This window comes from Dermacentor silvarum, chromosome 5 (genome assembly GCF_013339745.2).
Source record: "Dermacentor silvarum isolate Dsil-2018 chromosome 5, BIME_Dsil_1.4, whole genome shotgun sequence".
Lineage (NCBI taxonomy): Eukaryota > Metazoa > Arthropoda > Arachnida > Ixodida > Ixodidae > Dermacentor > Dermacentor silvarum.
Window position 1 is genome coordinate 100,027,786 of NC_051158.1, and position 18,689 is coordinate 100,046,474.

Consider the following 18,689-nt stretch of genomic DNA (forward strand, 5'->3'; position numbering starts at 1 on the left):
ACTGTAATGCATCAGAACCCCACTGATCTGTTTTTCAAGGGACCACAAAAAAAAAAAAAAAATCATGCGCCATTCCACTGTGTGAAGGTGGATGACCAGTGAAGCTGTTTAGCACACGACACAGAGGTGACACAGAGTGGGGAGGCCGCGTATAGCCCGGAATCTCGAGGAGCAACGTGCCTATGAATAGCGACACCAGAACAGACACGAGAATGCAATCGCTGCCGGCAGTGTGCACTACACGCAGCCTCCACATTACGACGAAAGAGAAGTATAATTTAAAATAAAGAATGGCACCTTGTCTTATATACACGCGCGACAGTGCTGTCGCCCTGGGAGAGTGGCAGGAAACTAGGCACGCAAGCGGTTGGAACGCGGACAAAGAGAGGGCGGGGCGAACTTAGACATGGCCAATGCAGGTCGGCCTTTTGGGCTAAGATCCGATCGTAGTATCTGTTACCCTTGTTCCTGTTACCCTTGTCCCAGAGCCCACCACCCTGAGTCCACAGGGGTATGTGCAATTGCACTTGAATCCTTTCTGCACTACAGTGAAAGCTCGTTAATTCGCACCTCATTAATTCGAACTTTCGGGTTAATTCGAACTGATGGTCATGGTCCGGCCACATTATATAGGCGTCTATGGGTTAACCAACTCGTTAGTTCACGCGCGCATCGGCTCCTCTATTGATAATTCGAACTGCGCGCCGCTGCGTGGTGGTATTTTATACTGCCGCCGCAAGCTTTCAAGGCTCAACGATAGATGGCGCGAGCGCAGCAGCGTCACTGTCGTCATTGCGCTCGCACTTCGCATCGTGTGGTGGTTCGTGCCGGACGTGTCTGCGTAGTCTCCGTGTCCTTTGTGTGCCGCACATTCAGTCGCTAGGCCTCAGTGTACGTCAGAGCTACGAAGTCGTTCGGTGCCTTGTCGCTACGATGTGACGCTGCTCACGGCCTTGCATATGTTGGTGCGGGCCTGGGATCAGGTCACGGCAACAACTGTTGCCAATTGCTTCCACCACAGTGGCTTTTGTGTGACCAATGAGGGCACAGCTTGCGAGCCCGAGGAGCGCGAGGCCGTGATCATTCCTGCCGGATTGCGGGATGCGCTGGAGGACGTGACCTTCGACGACTACGTCGATGCAGATTGCTGTGCAGCGGTCTGCGGCACAATCACCGACGATGATATCATCGCGCAGGTGACTGGTGGAGAAGCGCCCGTCGTCGATGTAGGTGCGGATGACGAAGAGGATGATGCACCCACGCGGCCCTCAGCTTTGGAACTAATGGAGGCTATGCGTGTCGCGCGTCTATTCTTCAGCTTCGAGGAAGACGCAGAGGATGCTTTCTGCCACGTTCGCGCGTTGGAAAACAAGGCTATGGCGATCGCATTCAAAGAAGAGAAACAGACAGCGATCACGGATTATTTTCGCAAGTAAATATTTTGAGTGATTTTCCAACAACCCGGTCTCAATTCCTGCTGTTTTTTCAATGAATTTCGTTAGTTCAAATTTCAGTTTAATTCGAACTCATTGGGCGTCCCCGCGAAATTTGAATTAACGAGCTTTTACTGTATTGCCAGGATCGGCCTACATTTTTGCACACACACACACAAAAAATGCAGGGAAGCCTAGTCATAAACAGCTTCGCTGTAAAACAAAACAGCCATGAAAACAGTCAGGAAGGCCTCAAATTGCCACAGCAACATCAGAAACAGTTCTGAATGGCTGCCAGAACAGTTATTAGAGATCTCGGTGCTTGTACCTTGACCGGGGACGGAGTGTGCACGTGTGTATAACTAAGGGTCACATATGATAGCTGAAAACACACTGCAACTGTTTAAAAAAAGTTATGTCAGTGTGGACGGCAAGAAAGGAGTTCATAATTGCGCAAAAACACCAGAGTTCATGGAGCCATATTTAGTCTTTCCCACCGCTGAGCGCCACCATCTTGGTATCGTTCGAAAGCTCCAAGTTCCGCCTTTCCTTACCGCACTCCTTGCCTACGATGACCACATAGAAAGAGCGCAAGCACAAAATAAATAAATCAGGGGCCAGTTAAACAAAGTCTGCATTGCAAGCGGCCCTGCTAATGGCTCATCACACCAGCATGCTGAGAAGCCTTACGATTGGCTGTTGCTAGAGCAACAGTGCAACAACGCTGGGGGTGGGATTGCTAGGCCTGCTTTTAGCTCTTGCTACTGTCCACGTATAGCACCATGTGACTAAGCACACGTGACCGATAGAGCTGCTTGAGAGTCCGGGTAATCCCTTGGTCCATCGGTTGTAGCAGTGATGTTGAGTTTGGTGGCAAGAATTCCACATGCATAGCTTTGAGGTCCTTGGCATGGCCACGCGCAATTAAGTTGTCCACTAGCATTGGAACCCTGCATCCTTGGCGCTCAAACTTCTCCAGATTCCAAATGCATTTTTTGAAAAGATTAACACAGCAAGCTGGGCGAGTTGGTAACTGAACATGTTCTTAGGGGGGTGGGCAGTGCTACCCGGACGAAGGACAAAGGAAGTAGACGATATGAATTGTCTACTTTGTCCTGCGTTCAGGTAGCACTGCCCACCCCCCTTTGAAGATAAGTTGCATTATCCACGCCTTCTAGTTGGCTTCGTTCAGCACATGAACACGCGCTTTCTTTAAGCATCTCGGAAGCACTCTTCAAGCATTTACTGCTAACAAGCATCGGAAGCTTTTCAGTTCCAAGAATGTTGCTGGCGACGAGGACGGTCAGCCGTTCCTTCCTGTGCTTGCCACTTTGGCAAGGGTCACCAGTGAACGCAAGTGTTTCTTCAGGTAGCAACTTATAAAACAGCCCTGTTTCATCACAATTAAATGTGTCTTCTGGCACTAACTGTTGGAGCAATAACTGGGGCCTACCACAACGATAACTTTCAACGGCCGACTCGTCCACAGCGGAACTTTCACCACACATCTTCTTACAGCTTAAGTTGCTTCTCTTCTTACATTTCGGACCCAGCCATCACTAAACTTAAAGCCCTCAATGTTCATCTGAAGTGCCATGGTTTCTGTCTTTTTATTTAAAACATCACCGGACACCGGCACTTGCATAGCGATCGTGGCTTTGAGCCACATCAGAATAGCTTCAAGTTTTGGGTGGGCATCTTGGCTGACATTCTTCTGTCACAATCCAGCATATTTTTCGCAGCTTCCGAAATCTTCACCTTGTTGTTTATATAGTCCGATATTGTCGGCTTCGAAATTTCTAATTCTTTTGTGACATCCGCTTGCAACGGGCCACTTTGCGCTTGCCTGATAATGGTGTCCTCCTTTTCCATTGTCCATCTGCTGTAATTTCCTCGCTTCGAAGCCTTTATCGAGTTGGATGCGGACGACGAAGGCGGTGTTGGCGAAATCGGTAGCAGCTGGCGATGAAACCACTCAAGACGATTGGTTGTTGAAGCAGCTAAGCCTAGCATCGCGGTGTGCAGCTGAAGCAAACCACAATGCGCACAAGAGGCAATACAAACAGTACCACTGACCATATGTGACTGATGAGTGCCGACAGTGAGCCAGTGAACTTGAAGACATTGTGGTGGAAATTTTTTGCGAGCACTGTGCACGAATTCTCCCAATGACAGCAGATTCGATTCATTGCGAAGGCAATTGAATTGCTCACTAGTGTATCATTCCTCGAAGTGAAAAGGTTTCACTTTTTGCATCAGCAAAGGTGGATGAGCTTCTAGCACATTGTAAGAAGAGTGCTGTGGAAGAATAACTATCTGCTGGGACAAACTGGCATTATAGAACAAGTCCCGTCGGCCACTGCAGTCTGCAAACACTGCAAAAAACCTGAAGCTGCTATCGACGGAAGACGATCAAAACGAGTGCATGGACAAGCAGTCACCTCAAGACACCTACAGGTCAACTGAAGTGATTGCTGGTGTGCACCTCAGGTGCCCAGTGCAAGCTGCTCATTACCTGATGACAGAGTTGTGCATGCTTTGTCATGTGCTGTGGGATGTTGTGACTCAAAGCTGTCCCAGAACAAGAATTCCGACAGTTCCCTGAAGTTCTCTTCTCTCTCAATGAATGAGTATACCGATATACCAACGTATGTTTTGTAGTTATAGGATTTAAAATTTTTTGTTTCAATTTTAGTCACCTCAAGTAGAGGGGTCAACTTACCTTCCGCATTGATCTATATTCACGTTCTTACACTAATTGCGGATTTAGGCGTAACTAAGAGACACACTGGGTGTAACGCTATCGTAAAGCAATGTAAGGCCTACAACAGACATCAGGGCTGTGGATTAAGCACTACCATCTAAGGTCCTTCACTGTGCTCAGTAGAGCAGTATGTTTGCATTTTGCCCCAATCAGAATGTAGACAAGAATCACAAACATGTTAATTGGTGCTCAGAAGAAGAATGCCATACACACTTGAGAAGACTGTGCCAAGCTAGGCACGACCTGCTCGCCACTTACCACAGACTCACACAAGCAAGCAAAAGTAAGAAGTGATGGTTACTGCCCACCTGAGGTGGTCCTTAACCGCTCCACAGTCTCTGTAGTCTGCACGCTCCTAGACTCACTTCCTGCTTTGAAGGAGCACCCAACAGACTTGTCAGCCAGAGACAAGCTGCACTGCGTGCCAATCTCGACTTGACCGACGACCTTGGAAAGGGCATGGCATGCCATTTTGGCAGTGATACTTTCAGCTAGGCTCATCGCATTTGTGAGGCCTGCAGAAAATAATTTGGGTGATTGCAGTCTTGTTACAGCATCAAGAAGAGGTAAATACATCAATGAAAAAGATGGAGTCAGACTACAATGCATAGCCATGGAACACAAGATAACCCTTTTGGTTCAGTATTCCTAAAGGGCTACAAGGGACAATACACATTGAATACCCGAAAGCAGGGCAACCTCTTTTTTTGTGGAAGGTTTACGATAGTAAACATATCTCAGACACTTTTTCATCTCACACATTATAAAGCTATTGGTGCAGTTCAATTAATGAACAGTGACTGCAAGTTCTAAGGTCATCGCCATCAGCCTATTTAATGCCCACTGTAGGATTCCCAGTTAGCCTATGTCCTGTGCCAGCCGACACCATCCCTTGTATGTAAATATTCTATTTCATCACACTTCCTTTCTATTGCATCACCGCACCACAAAAAAAAAATGCTAAACAAGGAAAGCACCCCGTGGACAATGCCATAAGGTACATGGACGCCGCCAGGTACAAGGCAGGGAGATATGTTGCCTGCGTAACTAACAAGCAAAACGAAAAGATAGCAACTGCATCAGTAGTTGCTAGGGGCATTGACATAGCCAAACAAGTCACCATATCAATGGCCATACGGACCTCCCGATGGGACCATACGGACCTGCCGATCATCGTCATCAGACTCGCAGGCAGCCTGTCGCCATTTTCGGGCAGGAAGAAACTCAACATGATCAAGAGCCAAGACATACCTGAAATGTATATTTTCTGGACCCTAGGACACGAATCCTTGGTGGGAAACCAAGCGGCTCACGCCGCCGCCCGAGAACAATTACGCCGGGCAACCCCACCAGGACATCGTCTACCGTCAGAACAAGACGAAATTATAGAAAGCAAATATTACAACATTCTAGAACATCACAAGAAGAACAGGCGGGAATATCTGCCACCACACACCAAGCTTAACAGAGAAGAAACCGTCATACTACGCCTACTTCAGATGGACAATTACCCCCACGGCACTCTACTACATGTGATGTACCCCTCAACATTTACAAGAGACTGCCAATTCTGCAGTACACCAAACACCCTTTACCACATGGTCTGGGAATGCAAAAAGAACCCGCGGACAATGCCTATCCTTCTTTGTGGGCTTTTACGTGCCAAAACCAGGCACACCGTAGTGGAGGGCTCCGGATTAATTTTGACCACCTGGGGTTCTTTAACGTGCACTACCAAGCACCAACAGAAGACCAGTGGGAGGCCCAACTGACAAGCCCAAGACCTGAGGACCAGCTACGGCTGGTGAACTGGCTCAGGCTACCAGCACAGGGCCATGGCTACCTGGAATAGGGTGGCCGCCCACCTTTGGGCATCAACAGCATGGTCTCCAAAACAAAGTTTATTCACTCACTACGCACGACCTAGTTGTCTCCTGTCCACGATTGCATGTCAGTTCCATTGTTACCCTTTCAGTAGCTTTCATAGACCATTGGTTACATGCCCTACACATTTACATTGCTTGCCAAAGTTCATTTTTTCTTTTTCACTCAGTTTAGTGGTAGGTCTGTATCTATGTACGTCTGTATATATGTATTTTTGTCGGCACCTAACCTCTTTCTTGCCAACTTGGGTCACTGGGTAGGCTATGTTCAAATGGGTAGAGCATCTGGTTGCTGTGCTGAGGAACTGGATTCAAAACCAACTTGGGTCACTGAGCATTTAACAATGAGTCTGTGTCGCTCTTCAACAAACCTCTTTGACACCAAGTTGGGTCACTGGGTAAGTGGCACTCGGTATGTGCCGCTCTTCAATGACCTTGGGTGGCCTCTCCCAGTGATCTCTATTTACCCCTGTCTTGCGCTAGCTGATTCTAAGTTGCGCCTCCAAATTTCTTAATTCCAACATCTCACCTAACTTTCTGTCGTCCTCGACTGTGCTTTTCTTTCCTTAGCACCCATTCTGTAACTCCAATAGACCACCGGTTATCTGTCCTACGCATTACATGGCCTGCCCAGCTCCATTTTTTCCTTTTAATGCCAACTAGAATGTCGGCTACTCCCATTTGCTTTCAGGTCCACACCGCTCTCTTCCTGTCTCTTCAAGTTGCACCTAACATTTTTCGTTCCATCGCTCGTTCTTAAGTTGTTCATTTGATCTCAAGCTTCTTTGTTAACCTCCAAGTTTCTGCTCCATATGTTAGCACAAGTAGAATGCAATTATTCTACTTTTCTTTTCAACGACAGTGGTAAGCTCCCGGTCGTAGTTAGATAATGGCTGCCATATGCACACTTTCATGCTGTGTCGTTTCTTTATTAGTTTATTTGTTGCTTGGGAGAGCTTTTTCTACCTGCTGCCTTTGTGCCTTACTTCGCAATTCAATTGCTGCTTCTGAAATCAGCCTAGTTATGGTTTCATTCATTATGGTATCTTAATCTTTCAGTTTTAAAGCTACATATTTGTTTGAGCAATTAGATGCACTGCTGTGATCAAATTAGCTTAACAAACACTGACAAGACACAGCAATATAGAGAACTATAACAGGACATGCTGGGTGTGGCTGGAGAAGAGGGGACAAACATAATGTTAGCCTATGCTGTGTTGATATCAGCCGAACCCATTTTGTCATAATCCCTGTTTACAAAAGGCGACGGGGGACTTCAGGCATTTAACTGCGATAAAGAAGAGATAGTTTAATTAAAGGTTCATAAAAACATTATGTTATGAACACAGAATAAGAAATGGGTTTCTGTAGTAACGGAGGTGAGGGAAAACTTTATCAAAGATGCATTTTGACCTCCGAAGGTACAATAGTGTTAGCAAGCAAGAGTGCAAGCCCTAATCTCTCGTTGGTAAGATTGCTGGTGCCTTGTCCAGCAAATTAGAGTGTGAACTTGTGGGTAGAAAAAATGCGCAGAGCCCATCAATAATGATTGTCAACATAATTGAATAGCCCAAACGAACAAACGAGCTGGTGAACAAACAAAAGAACAAGCGAATGAAAGAACAAAAGAGAGCGAACGAATGTTTTCCTAGCAGAGTCTGACCACCACAGACCTCCAACTAATAACGAAAACGGTCGAAAGAGCAAAAGAAAAATATTCACTTCAGAAGATTTCATCGCAGCAACATCTCCATGCCAGAATGAAATGCAGAGTACAGCACACTGCCACACATAAAGCCCAGAGCAAGTGGAAAAGTTGCAATAATCTACCACCATGCAAACAATGTACCATCAGTTGCCGATCACAACTCAGGCAAACACTGAGACAGCTAAGCATACCTGCAGCGCTATTTCTGATGTTGTTGAAACAATTTAAGAGATTGTTTAGGCCAAATGGCATTCCTTGTGTACAAGACCTAACCTAAACTAACACCTAACCTAACCTAATTAGTCTTATGACAATGAGTCAGACATTGAGGATGCAACTGGAAAGTGATGGTGGCCCTGACGCAGAAGACATTGGTAAGCAACAGTAGTCCCACAGGGAAATTGCTCACAGCTGAGGACGATCGTTGGTAGTTCGCAACGCAATAATTTCTCTACGCCTGATTGTCTCGGGACAGCTGGAAACAAATTTTCTGGATTCGTATTCTACTGTATCTTTTGTGATGGCATCAGGCATCAAGTGCAATACAATAAGTGTTTTGTCCTACACAAGTTTACGTACGCGTTTAATGCCATTGTGGGAACTTCCAACAGATAAATGGCCAGTCTTAGTGGATTAAATCTGAACATGCCTTGCCACCTGCATAGCACGATGGTGATAGGGTGTCATACTTCACTTAAACTACCATTAATTCAATCCTCCTTTACTGGAGCAGCTCAAGTACTACTAGAAGCAACAGCACGCCTTGAGCAAATGAATACACATACCAGATTCTGGACTGAGCCAACCAGCAGCAATCAGCACTTGCAGCTATTGGTTGTCAACGATGTAGAGATAGCCTAGATCTTGACGGGCACAACAAACATCAGCTGAAGCTGTAAAGACAGCAGTAGCAGAGGAAAACGAATTAGACAAATGAATCCAGGAATATGGGCCTAAGGCACTTCACCACATAACTGCCACAAAGTAAAACATGCGCTCCTCACGCAACTGAGAAATAATTTCTTATTATTGCGTGGAGTTTGTCCAGGTATTTCGTAATTGATATACTAAAAACAGCATAGACAAAAATTAAGGCAGACATACTGCCTGTGCAATCTACCTACCGCCTTTGTATTTTCACAATGTTGATCACGGATGCGAAGTTATGCGCATGATATATCATTACACGGCGGGAGATGCTTATTTAGAAGGCACGGCGCTAGAGCACTGGATGGGGCGAGGCCGCCACAGCAAAAACAAGGGCCTCCTCTTCTCCCTCGTCCTTCTTCTTCGTGAGCACAAACGTGCCGTTACGACATGAACAAGGAAAGTAACGGACTTGGGTATAAGGAGCTGATTCGTGCACTCACACATGTTCACCTTTGGCAGTGCGCTCGCAAGTGACAGCATCAGGGAAGCAAGCTTATTTACCTGCTCGCTCACCACGTACACATAGCATGGCACAACTCTACAGCTCACACATCAGAGCTGCTAACAAGTTTTAAGTGAAGGAAATGTACGGTCACAATCTAAGTGGAACATATGGAAAGTGCTGATCATTTCAGCTGGAGTGGTCAGCACAGGCAGTGAGGAAGGGAAAGAAATGCAGCCATGTGCGTGACCACTGCTAAAGCACAATGGCACGACCTTGCTGTAACACCCGCATAAGAGACGCATAACATATAGTAATCCAATAAAGGTGGAGAAAACAAGAACCATGAGACAGCATTCGCCGCACTGACAGTTGAGTGGGTATGCAAGTATTGGCACGTTGGAAGTGGCTACTTTAACGCGATAGCGTTAAGTGCTCCGTGTCGCAGAAAACGCGGTGTCGGCGGCGTTGTCCCTATAAGAAAAATCCTGAACCACGCATCCCGATCAACGCAGGCCTTCCGCGTGGCTAGGTGTTAGATATTTGAATTTCTAAAAGTAAAATGCGTCAGAAAATTCGTAAAGTACAACTCACACACAACCTAGAGACATGATAGCGTCGGATTGTAATTTGAATACACGAGAAAACAATTCTGTTAAGCGGAAACTCCAACACAGACCTCTTTTCTAGCTGCCGTTTGAGCAGCGGCGGCGCGTGCTGTGCCGGGGAAAGAAAAAGAAAAGAACCAGAAAGCTTGCCTTCGTGCATATATAGCGTTCGCCGCCAGCGTTTCGAGCGAGAGAGAGAAAATGATTTAATGAAAGGCAGGGAGGTTAACCAGGACTGAGCCCGGTTGGCTACCCTACACTGGGGGAAGGGAAAAGGGGAGAGAGAGATAAGAGAATAGAAAGTCCGCTGTGGATATCGCCGACGTAGCAACAGCTCTCTGCTTTATCACTTACGATCAATCAGTCCCCCCCCCCCCCCCCCTCCCATAGACGGTCACTCAGTCCTGTAGTTTTCAAAAATCGCAGCAGCGCTTTTGTGGCCTTTTGCAGCTGTGATATTCGAGGCCATGGTCCCAAGATCTTGCTCAAGGTGAACGGTCTTCTATCCAGCCTATTGAGAACGTTGCAGGGGTCATTTATTTCGTTTTGAAAAGATGGGCAGTAGTACAGTAGATATAGTCTCATCGATACCGCAGGCATTACACTCGGCGCTATCAGCCATTTCAATCAAACACGTGTAAGCATTGGTGAATGCAACACCGAAGCGTAAGCGGCACAGCATTGTTTTCTCACTTCGCGGAAATCCAGGCAACAGCCGCAGCTGCATTGACGGCCAGCGTTTTCAGGTAAACATTACGGCAACGGTTCCATGTTGCCGGGAAGCGTGGGACGCGGTCAGGGATCTTTGAATGCTATCGCGTTCCACTCGAAGAGCGTCCTCCAAGTTGTTTTCGCATCGCGACTAAACACACGCCTGTTGTGCATTACCAACGGTGGCAATCTATAGTATCAACAACGGGCAGCACATAGGAACTTCAGAATTGCTCATCGAAGGCACGAATAGATTATCCAGCGATCTCTGCGAGACTTCGAGATGACGTTATACCACACGACTTTGCAAACGCGGTTTTTCCTCGAATTAAGTGTCCGCAAAAGAACAGGTAATCGTGCATAACTCACCTTTGTTACAGATGCGTAGCAGTAGCACCGGCAGCTCAGGTCCAGCTGAGGTTTCGCTCGAAAGCAGCGTGACCGGAAGTCAACTGTATGGAGAAAAGGTGGTCCTGACGTCATGTTTGTGAAGCCGGAAGTGCAGCTTGTTGGTGTGCCATCCCTCTTTGCACCTCCAATCAATTGCCTCCTTTACTAATAGCGCCAACCTTACCCTTTCCCTCAAGAACCACTTACCTACTAGTAAAGGAGGCATTGCTCCAATAAGCTCGCCGGTTCAGACTGGCGCGAGATTCGAACTTGCACAGCTACAAGCCGCCGAAGTGTGCGCTGCCGACGCGCGTCAAAACAAAGCATACGAAACTTCTGTAGCAGTTTTAGTAAAGCAGACGCGCTCCTGTGTTTTTCCGTGGCACTTTGAAGAACGCAAGGGTGGCTGAACGGGCGTGTTGGTAAAGTTGCATTTTTGGTTAGCAGCGCGACGATCTACATGGAAACGAGAGAGCAGCGCTCTTTCCTGTCCCTTCTCTCTCGTTTCCATGTAGATCGTCGCGCTGCTAACCAAAAATGCAACTTTGAAGAAGACGAAGAAGACCCGCGCCGTGATTATTTCAGTGTTTCTGTTGCTGGCTGACGCTCACACGAACAGACACAAAACACAACTTTCAGGTTTGCACAGCGCACGCCAAAGTCAGCATTTCTCGCGAACAAAATGTGGTGCGAAAAAGACACGGCGGAAAAATCTTGTCGCGCTTTTCAGAGGCCGAGGGCTTCAGGAGCGCGGTTGCTATGGCAACGTTGACGTTTAGGGTACAGCCTACTAGAATATTTGGGGTACCAGTGCCAGTGCTCGTTTGCAAAAAAAAAAAAAAAAAAAAAAAAAAAGCACGTGACTTTCGCCACACTCAACACGTCCGTGCTGGCCGGGGTCTCTCCTACGCTTTACTTCCTCTATGGTATGACCCTTTTCGCGGCGATCCCGTGGGCGCTGCCATGTTTCATCACGTGGTGACGCGTCCATTGCTTGCCTCAACTGCCTCCGTTGTCCTCCTTGTTTACAATGGATCGAAGTGTATGACACGGGCGCAGCTTAGAAAAGCTCTGTTTTGGGATATATCGTAGACGGTGACTGGGTGGACGACACGAAGCTTTGATCACAGCTTCGGGGAACATGCAAAAGCGCTTTCGGAGCTCATTAAGCTATATATGTCCAAACGCGCAAGCAGCGTATATTGCGCTTGTTCTAAAAGCGGGGCTAAATGTGTATTCCAAGCTATCCAAACATTCCGCTCATGAATTGAATCAGGATTAGTGTGTTTTGCTCTTTGTTCTTTATTTGGCAAATTTTGAACCATCCGCTTGTCAGTTTCTGACTCAGGGAAGTCCCTCGGTGCGGCCACTATCTAATTATTTTCTGCCTAATCGCTCGCGGGTGTGCTCAGTTTCGATAGATTTGTTCTTGCTGCGCACAAGGCTTGAAACTTAGCTGTTTTGCACAATGTAATACCTTGTAGCAAATATATATTACCGCTAGTAACTCGCTTACTCTTGTGGACCGTCACGAAACATTCTGCTTCGACCATTCGTGCGCCATCGGTGGAGTCCGTCATTTATTGTGCGTATACAGTGCGCATATATTCAAGTGTGCGCCCATTCACTTATTCTTAATACGTCGGCGATAGAGTGGGCGTAAGTTTTCCTGCCATTTGGGATAGATGTGTATAGATAACGTGCGCCGCAAAACTTACTACGACAGGAAGCAGCGCTACTCACTTTGTCATTGTTTATATAACGAGTGGTACTTACTCTTGCCGATGTTCTCGGGCTGAAGCCCTTCCTTTGAAGGTTAGCGACACAATGCATGCAGGCGGATGAGCAAATTTCTGTATTCTCGAGGAATGCCGCACATCTCGAAGTGCCGGTAACACGAATTCGGATAGTTGCAGCAGCGGTCCGCGAACTTGGCCGCACAGATTCATTCCATTCCTTAACATGCCAGTGACTATTTTTTCAGCCAACTACTGAACACGTCTTCAACCCACATGATTCAACCTAGCATGATTGGAGCGCAGTGCTTTAGCGAAAACTCAGTTGCATTTCCGACCGCTGATCGCACAGAAGCAAGGTAGAAGCGGTAATGGTTTCGTATTCGTGCGCGGTCGCTGAGGAGATGTATGGCGCGCCGCCGTAAGCGCCATCTCGTTTCTCTAGAGCAAACTGCTCCGCGAAAAGGGTCAATACAGCGTGGAGGAAGAAAAGCGTACGAGAGACCCCGGTACCCCGGCATCATCCATCCTCCATGCCCGGCATGGGTTTCGTTTCGAAAGCACCGTGACCGTAAGTAGCCGGAAGTCACTTTCCTGCTGCCGTCGCGGCGAGGACGACGCCGACGGCAGAAATGCGGTTGTAGTATCCATATAATTGCTATCGCAATAATATAATCTCACTATCAGGGAGGGAGCAGTCTACCTGACTGGAGCAGTATTTTTTAAAATTTGGAGTGTTCCGGAGCGCAGCGTAGCAACACCCCAACTAGAGTGTCCTAGAATATTCTAGGTCACTCTACCCCAACCGTCGCTTCGCGTCGGCGCCCGGCACCGGGGCACAACCAAGGAGGATTTAAAAAACGCTGGAGTGGCAGTCCCCGTAGTTTCTTACCAGCACAGGTGAAGCCACAGTTTGCCCATACTTCTACTGTGAAAGGGGGCCGAGACAGCTGAAATCTGCTAGCAGCTTACATTCTTTTGGTCAGTTATTGCAAATGCTAGGCTACTTTGAAATTAGAGGCTCGAACCTTTCGCTTAAAATATTACCTTTGGCTGTGTATTAATATCATGATGTGCCATAAAATTTGCAAATAACTTAAGGCTTTCTTCTGAAAGCTAGTGACAGAAAGGAAGACGTCCAACGATATGCGCACGACTAAATTATCCACCTAAACACAGCACGGAGTAACGTTATTGCTTGCCTCTGGTAAGATGGCGGCGGTCCGGCTTCACTTTTGAGACGGCAGCTCCACTCCAGCATTTTAAAAAATCCTCCTTGGGCACAACCGACCGCGCCGCCAAACAGAGAGAAAAAAAGAAGCAAATGGTAATATACCAAGAAAGAAAAGGAAATAAACTTCTTGCCTGAGGCGGGATTCGAACCCGCGAGCCGGGGCCCCGACCCCTAAGCGAGTGTCGTAACCACTAGGCCATACAGTCGCTCTCTTCTCTTTTTTTTTTTTTTTTTTTTTTCTTGCATGGAAATATTAGTGGCTATATGCGGAAATTAGCTGCGTTACATTTATACACACATGAAAAACAAATTCACACACGCTAGGCAGTCCAATGAAAGTTCAAAAATCGGGCAGACAAACACAAGCGTCCAGATACGAAATCCATTCAGGAACGGGATCAAAGGTTGCAACCGAAACTCCGCACTTGGCAAGCCTCTTCTTGAAAGACAGACCTTGTCGAGCATGGTGGCTCGGCATGCCTGTCGATCATTCCATCATGCATTCATGTGAACCACATGATTGCGTTCGAGCGTCGTCGTCTTCGTCGAAAAAAGAAAAAAGAAAATGGTCATACGTCATCGAGGCGAGGCCCCGCCCCTGCACTCCATGATCAACGCGATCAAGAGCCTGGATGGATGGATGGCTGGATGAGGCTGAACCCTTTAAATCAGGCGGTGGCACACGCCACCTAGCCGCGACTATTAACATATTTTGTACTTTGTGGTGGGTGAAATTTCACCCCTGCCTTGATTTTATCCACCAATCAGATAACCTCTGTTTGGTTATCTCTACCCGCTTAAAGTCTATTTTGCCTCCACTTTCCCTAAACCCCAAAGCTTTAAAAAAATCAGCCCCGTTGCTTTGCACTGTAGGGTTAAGCCCTTTACAGAAAAGTATGAGGTGTTCAGCCCTTTCCTTTTCATTTCCAAATACACCGCACGACGTGTCTATACCTTGGCACTTGACTCGGTACAACTTAGTCTGCAATACTCCCGTCCTGACTTCAAACAACAAAGAGCTTCCCCTAGAATTATCATAGATATTTTCTTTGGCAATTTCTTGCTTGAAAGTTCTGTATGTTCGCAGTGCTGATTTCATCTGCATCCCTGTTTTCCACAGACCCCTCTCTGTTTCCTTAACCTTTTTCTTAACCGCTGTTTCCTGGTTTGCACCCCTCCTGCAGTCCAAATATTTGATTGTCAGTTTTCTGGTCAGCTTCCTCCATTTTGTATCAACATTCCTCATGTACAAATAACTGAAAACTCTTCTTGCCCACAACCTTTTCTCTCAATGGCTCCCCAAATTCCAGCTTGCTGCTAACTTCCCTGCCCTTGAATGACTTTCATCCCATGTCACCCCCTGATTTGGTGTATTTCTGTGTGCTCCCAAAGCAAGCCTACCTACCTTTCGCTGCTTAATTTCCAACCTTGCTCGAACCTCTGGTCTCATGCACAGGACTGCATTGCCGAAAGTCAAACTAGGGAGCATCACCCCTTTCCAAATCCCTCTCACCACTTCGTACCAACTGTAATTCCACAGTGGCCTATTTTTCATCACAGCTGCATTCCTTCTACTCTTAGTCGTTACATATTTTTCATGTTCCGTTAGGCACTCAGCCCCATTGTTTATCCACACTCCAAGATATTTGTACTTATCCACCACCTCCAGCGTAACCTCCTGTATCCTATGCTCGCTGCCCTGATTATCATTAAAAGTCATGACTGCCGATTTTTCTTTACTAAACTTCAAACCTAAGCTATCTCCCTCTTCACCACAGATGTCCATTAATCCCTGCAAGTCTTCCTTGCTGTCAGCCATAAGTACAATGTCATCCACGTGCATCAGTCCTGGTAATGGCTGTTTAATCCATTCTCCTTGCTTGAAAAAGGAAAGGTTGAAGCCAAGTCCGCTCCTCTCCAATTTTTTCTCTGATCCTTGTAAATACAGCATGAACAACAGATGTGACAGAGGGCACCCCTGCCTAAGCCCCTGCTGTATCTCTATAGGCCCAGATACTTTGTTTTCCCATTTTATAAGCACCTTGTTACTTTTATAGATATCTTTTAAAAGATTTCTTACTCCATCTTCCACCTCTAGAGTGCCCAGTATGTCCCACAAATCCTTTTGGATTACACTGTCATAGGCTCCCTTGATATCCAGAAAGGCAAGCCATAGGGGCCTGTGTTCCTTTTCTGCTATTTCAATACACTGTGTCAATGAGAACAGATTATCTTCTAACCTTCTTTGTTTTCGGAACCCATTTTGTAGTTCCCCCAGCACCTCCTCGCTCTCCACCCATGCCTGCAGTCTGTCCTTTATAATCTGCATCACCACCCTGTAAACCACTGACGTCACTGTTATGGGACGGTAGTTGTTTATGTCGGCTTTGTCCCCCTTTCCTTTATATATCATGCTCATCCTGCTTAGTCTCCACCCGTCGGGGGCTTTACCAGTCCATTATCATTTCGCTCACTAGCCTCTCTTAATGCTTTATTAGATTTTGGGCCCAATGTCATTATCAACATAATTGGGATGCCATCAGGACCTGTCGACGTGCTACTAGGAACCCTCTTCTCTGCCCTTTCCCACTCGCTTTGTTCAAGTGGAGCCACTGCACAAACCAGTCTATCCTCACCTGATTGAGCACATGCTACGTTTCTTTCTTTAATTTTTTCTGTCATCATTGTTCTTATATGTTCCATTGCCTCATCTTCTTCTAGCCGAACACCTTGAGCTGTAACTATAAACGTCTGCTCTAGGCTAGTCTTATTACTCAAGGAGTTGAGATGTTTCCAAAATTTCTTCGCTGCTTTTCTATCCTTTTTGTTTACTTCTGACAACCATTGTGTCCCCTTTCCTCTAAACTTCTCATTGATCAAATGGGATGTTTCCCTTCTACAGTTTAAGAAGTTATCCAATTTTCTGTCTACATCAGCTTTTGGTTCACCCCTCCGCTTTGAATATCTGTGTTCCCTGGATGCTTCCTGACGTTTCTCTATGGCCTTCTTAACCTCCTCATCCCACCAGCTCTTGGGTTTACGTCTTCTGTTCCCTTTTGGCCCGACTCGTACCTTAGCAAGCTCCAGCTCAAATAGCCTTGTTAAATTTGCATATGTCCATTCTGTTTTAGTATCCTCTGAAATTACTTCAATTTGTTGGATTGCTATTTCCAGCTGCCTTTCCGAGTAAAATATCCCCCCGGGTTGTTCATCTTGCCTCCTACCTACTTTCATTTCTCTTCTAAATCTCACCCTTAATACGTTTGTGATCACTACCTAGACTTCTGGAGCCATATTCATCTATGTTCATTACCTTTAGCCTATCATGCATCCTATGTGAAATTAGTGCATAATCTATCGTCGACTGCAGGCTCCCTACCTCCCATGTTATGTGCCCTTCACACTTCTCAGTACTGTTGCATACAATTAAGTCATGCCTTTCACACATATCCAGCATCATGTTGCCTGTTGAGTCTGTGTACCCGTCCATGTCTTCTATCTGTGCGTTCATGTCTCCTAGTATAATAATCTCGCACCCTCCTCCTAGCTCATTAATGTCACTTGATATGCATTCCATTATATTTTTGTTTTCCTCTTTGGCATTTGCTCCTGTCCACAGGTATACAAAGCCAAGGAGTGTCTGCTCTCCTGCCACTTTCCCTTTTAGCCAGAAATGCTCCTTGCATTCCTGTTTGACCCTTTGCCAATTCATACTTTTATGAATTAATGCCCAAATTCCACCCCCTTTTCTGCTGCCCTCCGTTCTATTGCAATATTCCCATGCATAATCAGGATTACAGGGTGGTTGCTCCATGTCCCTAAGATGTGTCTCCACAAACCTGTATACGATTAGCTTTTCCTGCTTTAGTTGCTCGTCTATCTCGTCCCACTTCAGCCTATTCCTACCACCTTGCATGTTACTATACCCTATGTCCGAATAATCTTGCCACTGGTGCTTACGTCTATTTCTTCTCCTACAGACTCTACGTTTCTTGAATCTTGGGGCCTCTCCGGGTCTGTCTTTGTCTACACTGCTGGCCTCAGGGCTCTGGGTCCCAGCAAAAGGGTGGGAGCCAGGCTCGCGCACTGGTTCGGGGGCACTGCCTCCGTCAGTATGGTAGCGCCATCTAGGTAAGACGCCTGCAAACGGAGCCTTTCAGAAACCGTAAATTTTACATAAAAATTTTCTACTCCCTCTTAAGTGCCGACGCTTTCGAGATGGCACGCCACACGTTGCCTCAGCGAATGTGCATGAATACGAAACCATTACTGCTTCTGTCCTGCTATTGTGCGATCAGCTGTCGGAAATGCAAACTGGTTGTTCGCTAATGCACTGTGCCTAATTCATGCTGCAGAATGTGTAACGATAAATGGAAGATGTGTGCGGTAGTTCGCTGCAAAAATAGTGATTCACGTATTAAGAATTAAGGAATGGAATCAACCTGTGTTGCCGCTGCTGCATAAAGACTGCCTGTGTTGCTGGCCCTTCGCGATGTACGGCTTTCCTCGAGGATCAAAAAAGATAATTCATCTGCCAGCACTGTATAGCTAACCTCCAAATTTAAGAAGGGACTTCAACTCCGGAGCGTCGGCACTTGAGAGGGAGTACCACTCGTTACAAAAGTAAGTAGCGCCACTTACTGGCATAGTAAGCTTCTCGCACGTTATCTGCCCACATCCACGCCTACTCGCATGCCAACTTACGCCCACTCTATTGCCAATGTATCAGTAATAAGTGAATGGGCACACACTTGAACCACTGTGCCGAAGCATGACTATGCCTGTGCCGAAGCACTGTGCCGAAGCGTGCCGAAGCTTGCCGACTACAACGACAAGACACGAATGTTTGA

General features: G+C 46.6%; 1 protein-coding gene across 4 annotated transcripts in view; it reads right to left on the minus strand.

Moving 5' to 3' along the window:
- Positions 1-10,945, minus strand: part of LOC119453647 (zinc finger protein OZF-like) — a 204,964-nt gene extending 194,019 nt beyond the window's left edge. The window contains exons 1-3 of one of the 4 annotated variants that reach the window (XM_049668316.1): positions 10,849-10,941; positions 8,574-8,681; positions 4,506-4,712 (exon numbers count right to left, since the gene is read on the minus strand). In XM_049668316.1, the coding sequence (XP_049524273.1) occupies positions 4,506-4,698 (193 nt within the window). In that variant the 5' untranslated portion in view covers positions 4,699-4,712; positions 8,574-8,681; positions 10,849-10,941. Of the gene's footprint in view, positions 1-4,505; positions 4,713-8,573; positions 8,682-10,848 lie in introns of all 4 variants that reach the window. The other 3 variants (XM_049668313.1, XM_049668314.1, XM_049668317.1) reach the window with 3 other exon arrangements.
- Between the last annotated feature and the right edge of the window lie 7,744 nt (positions 10,946-18,689).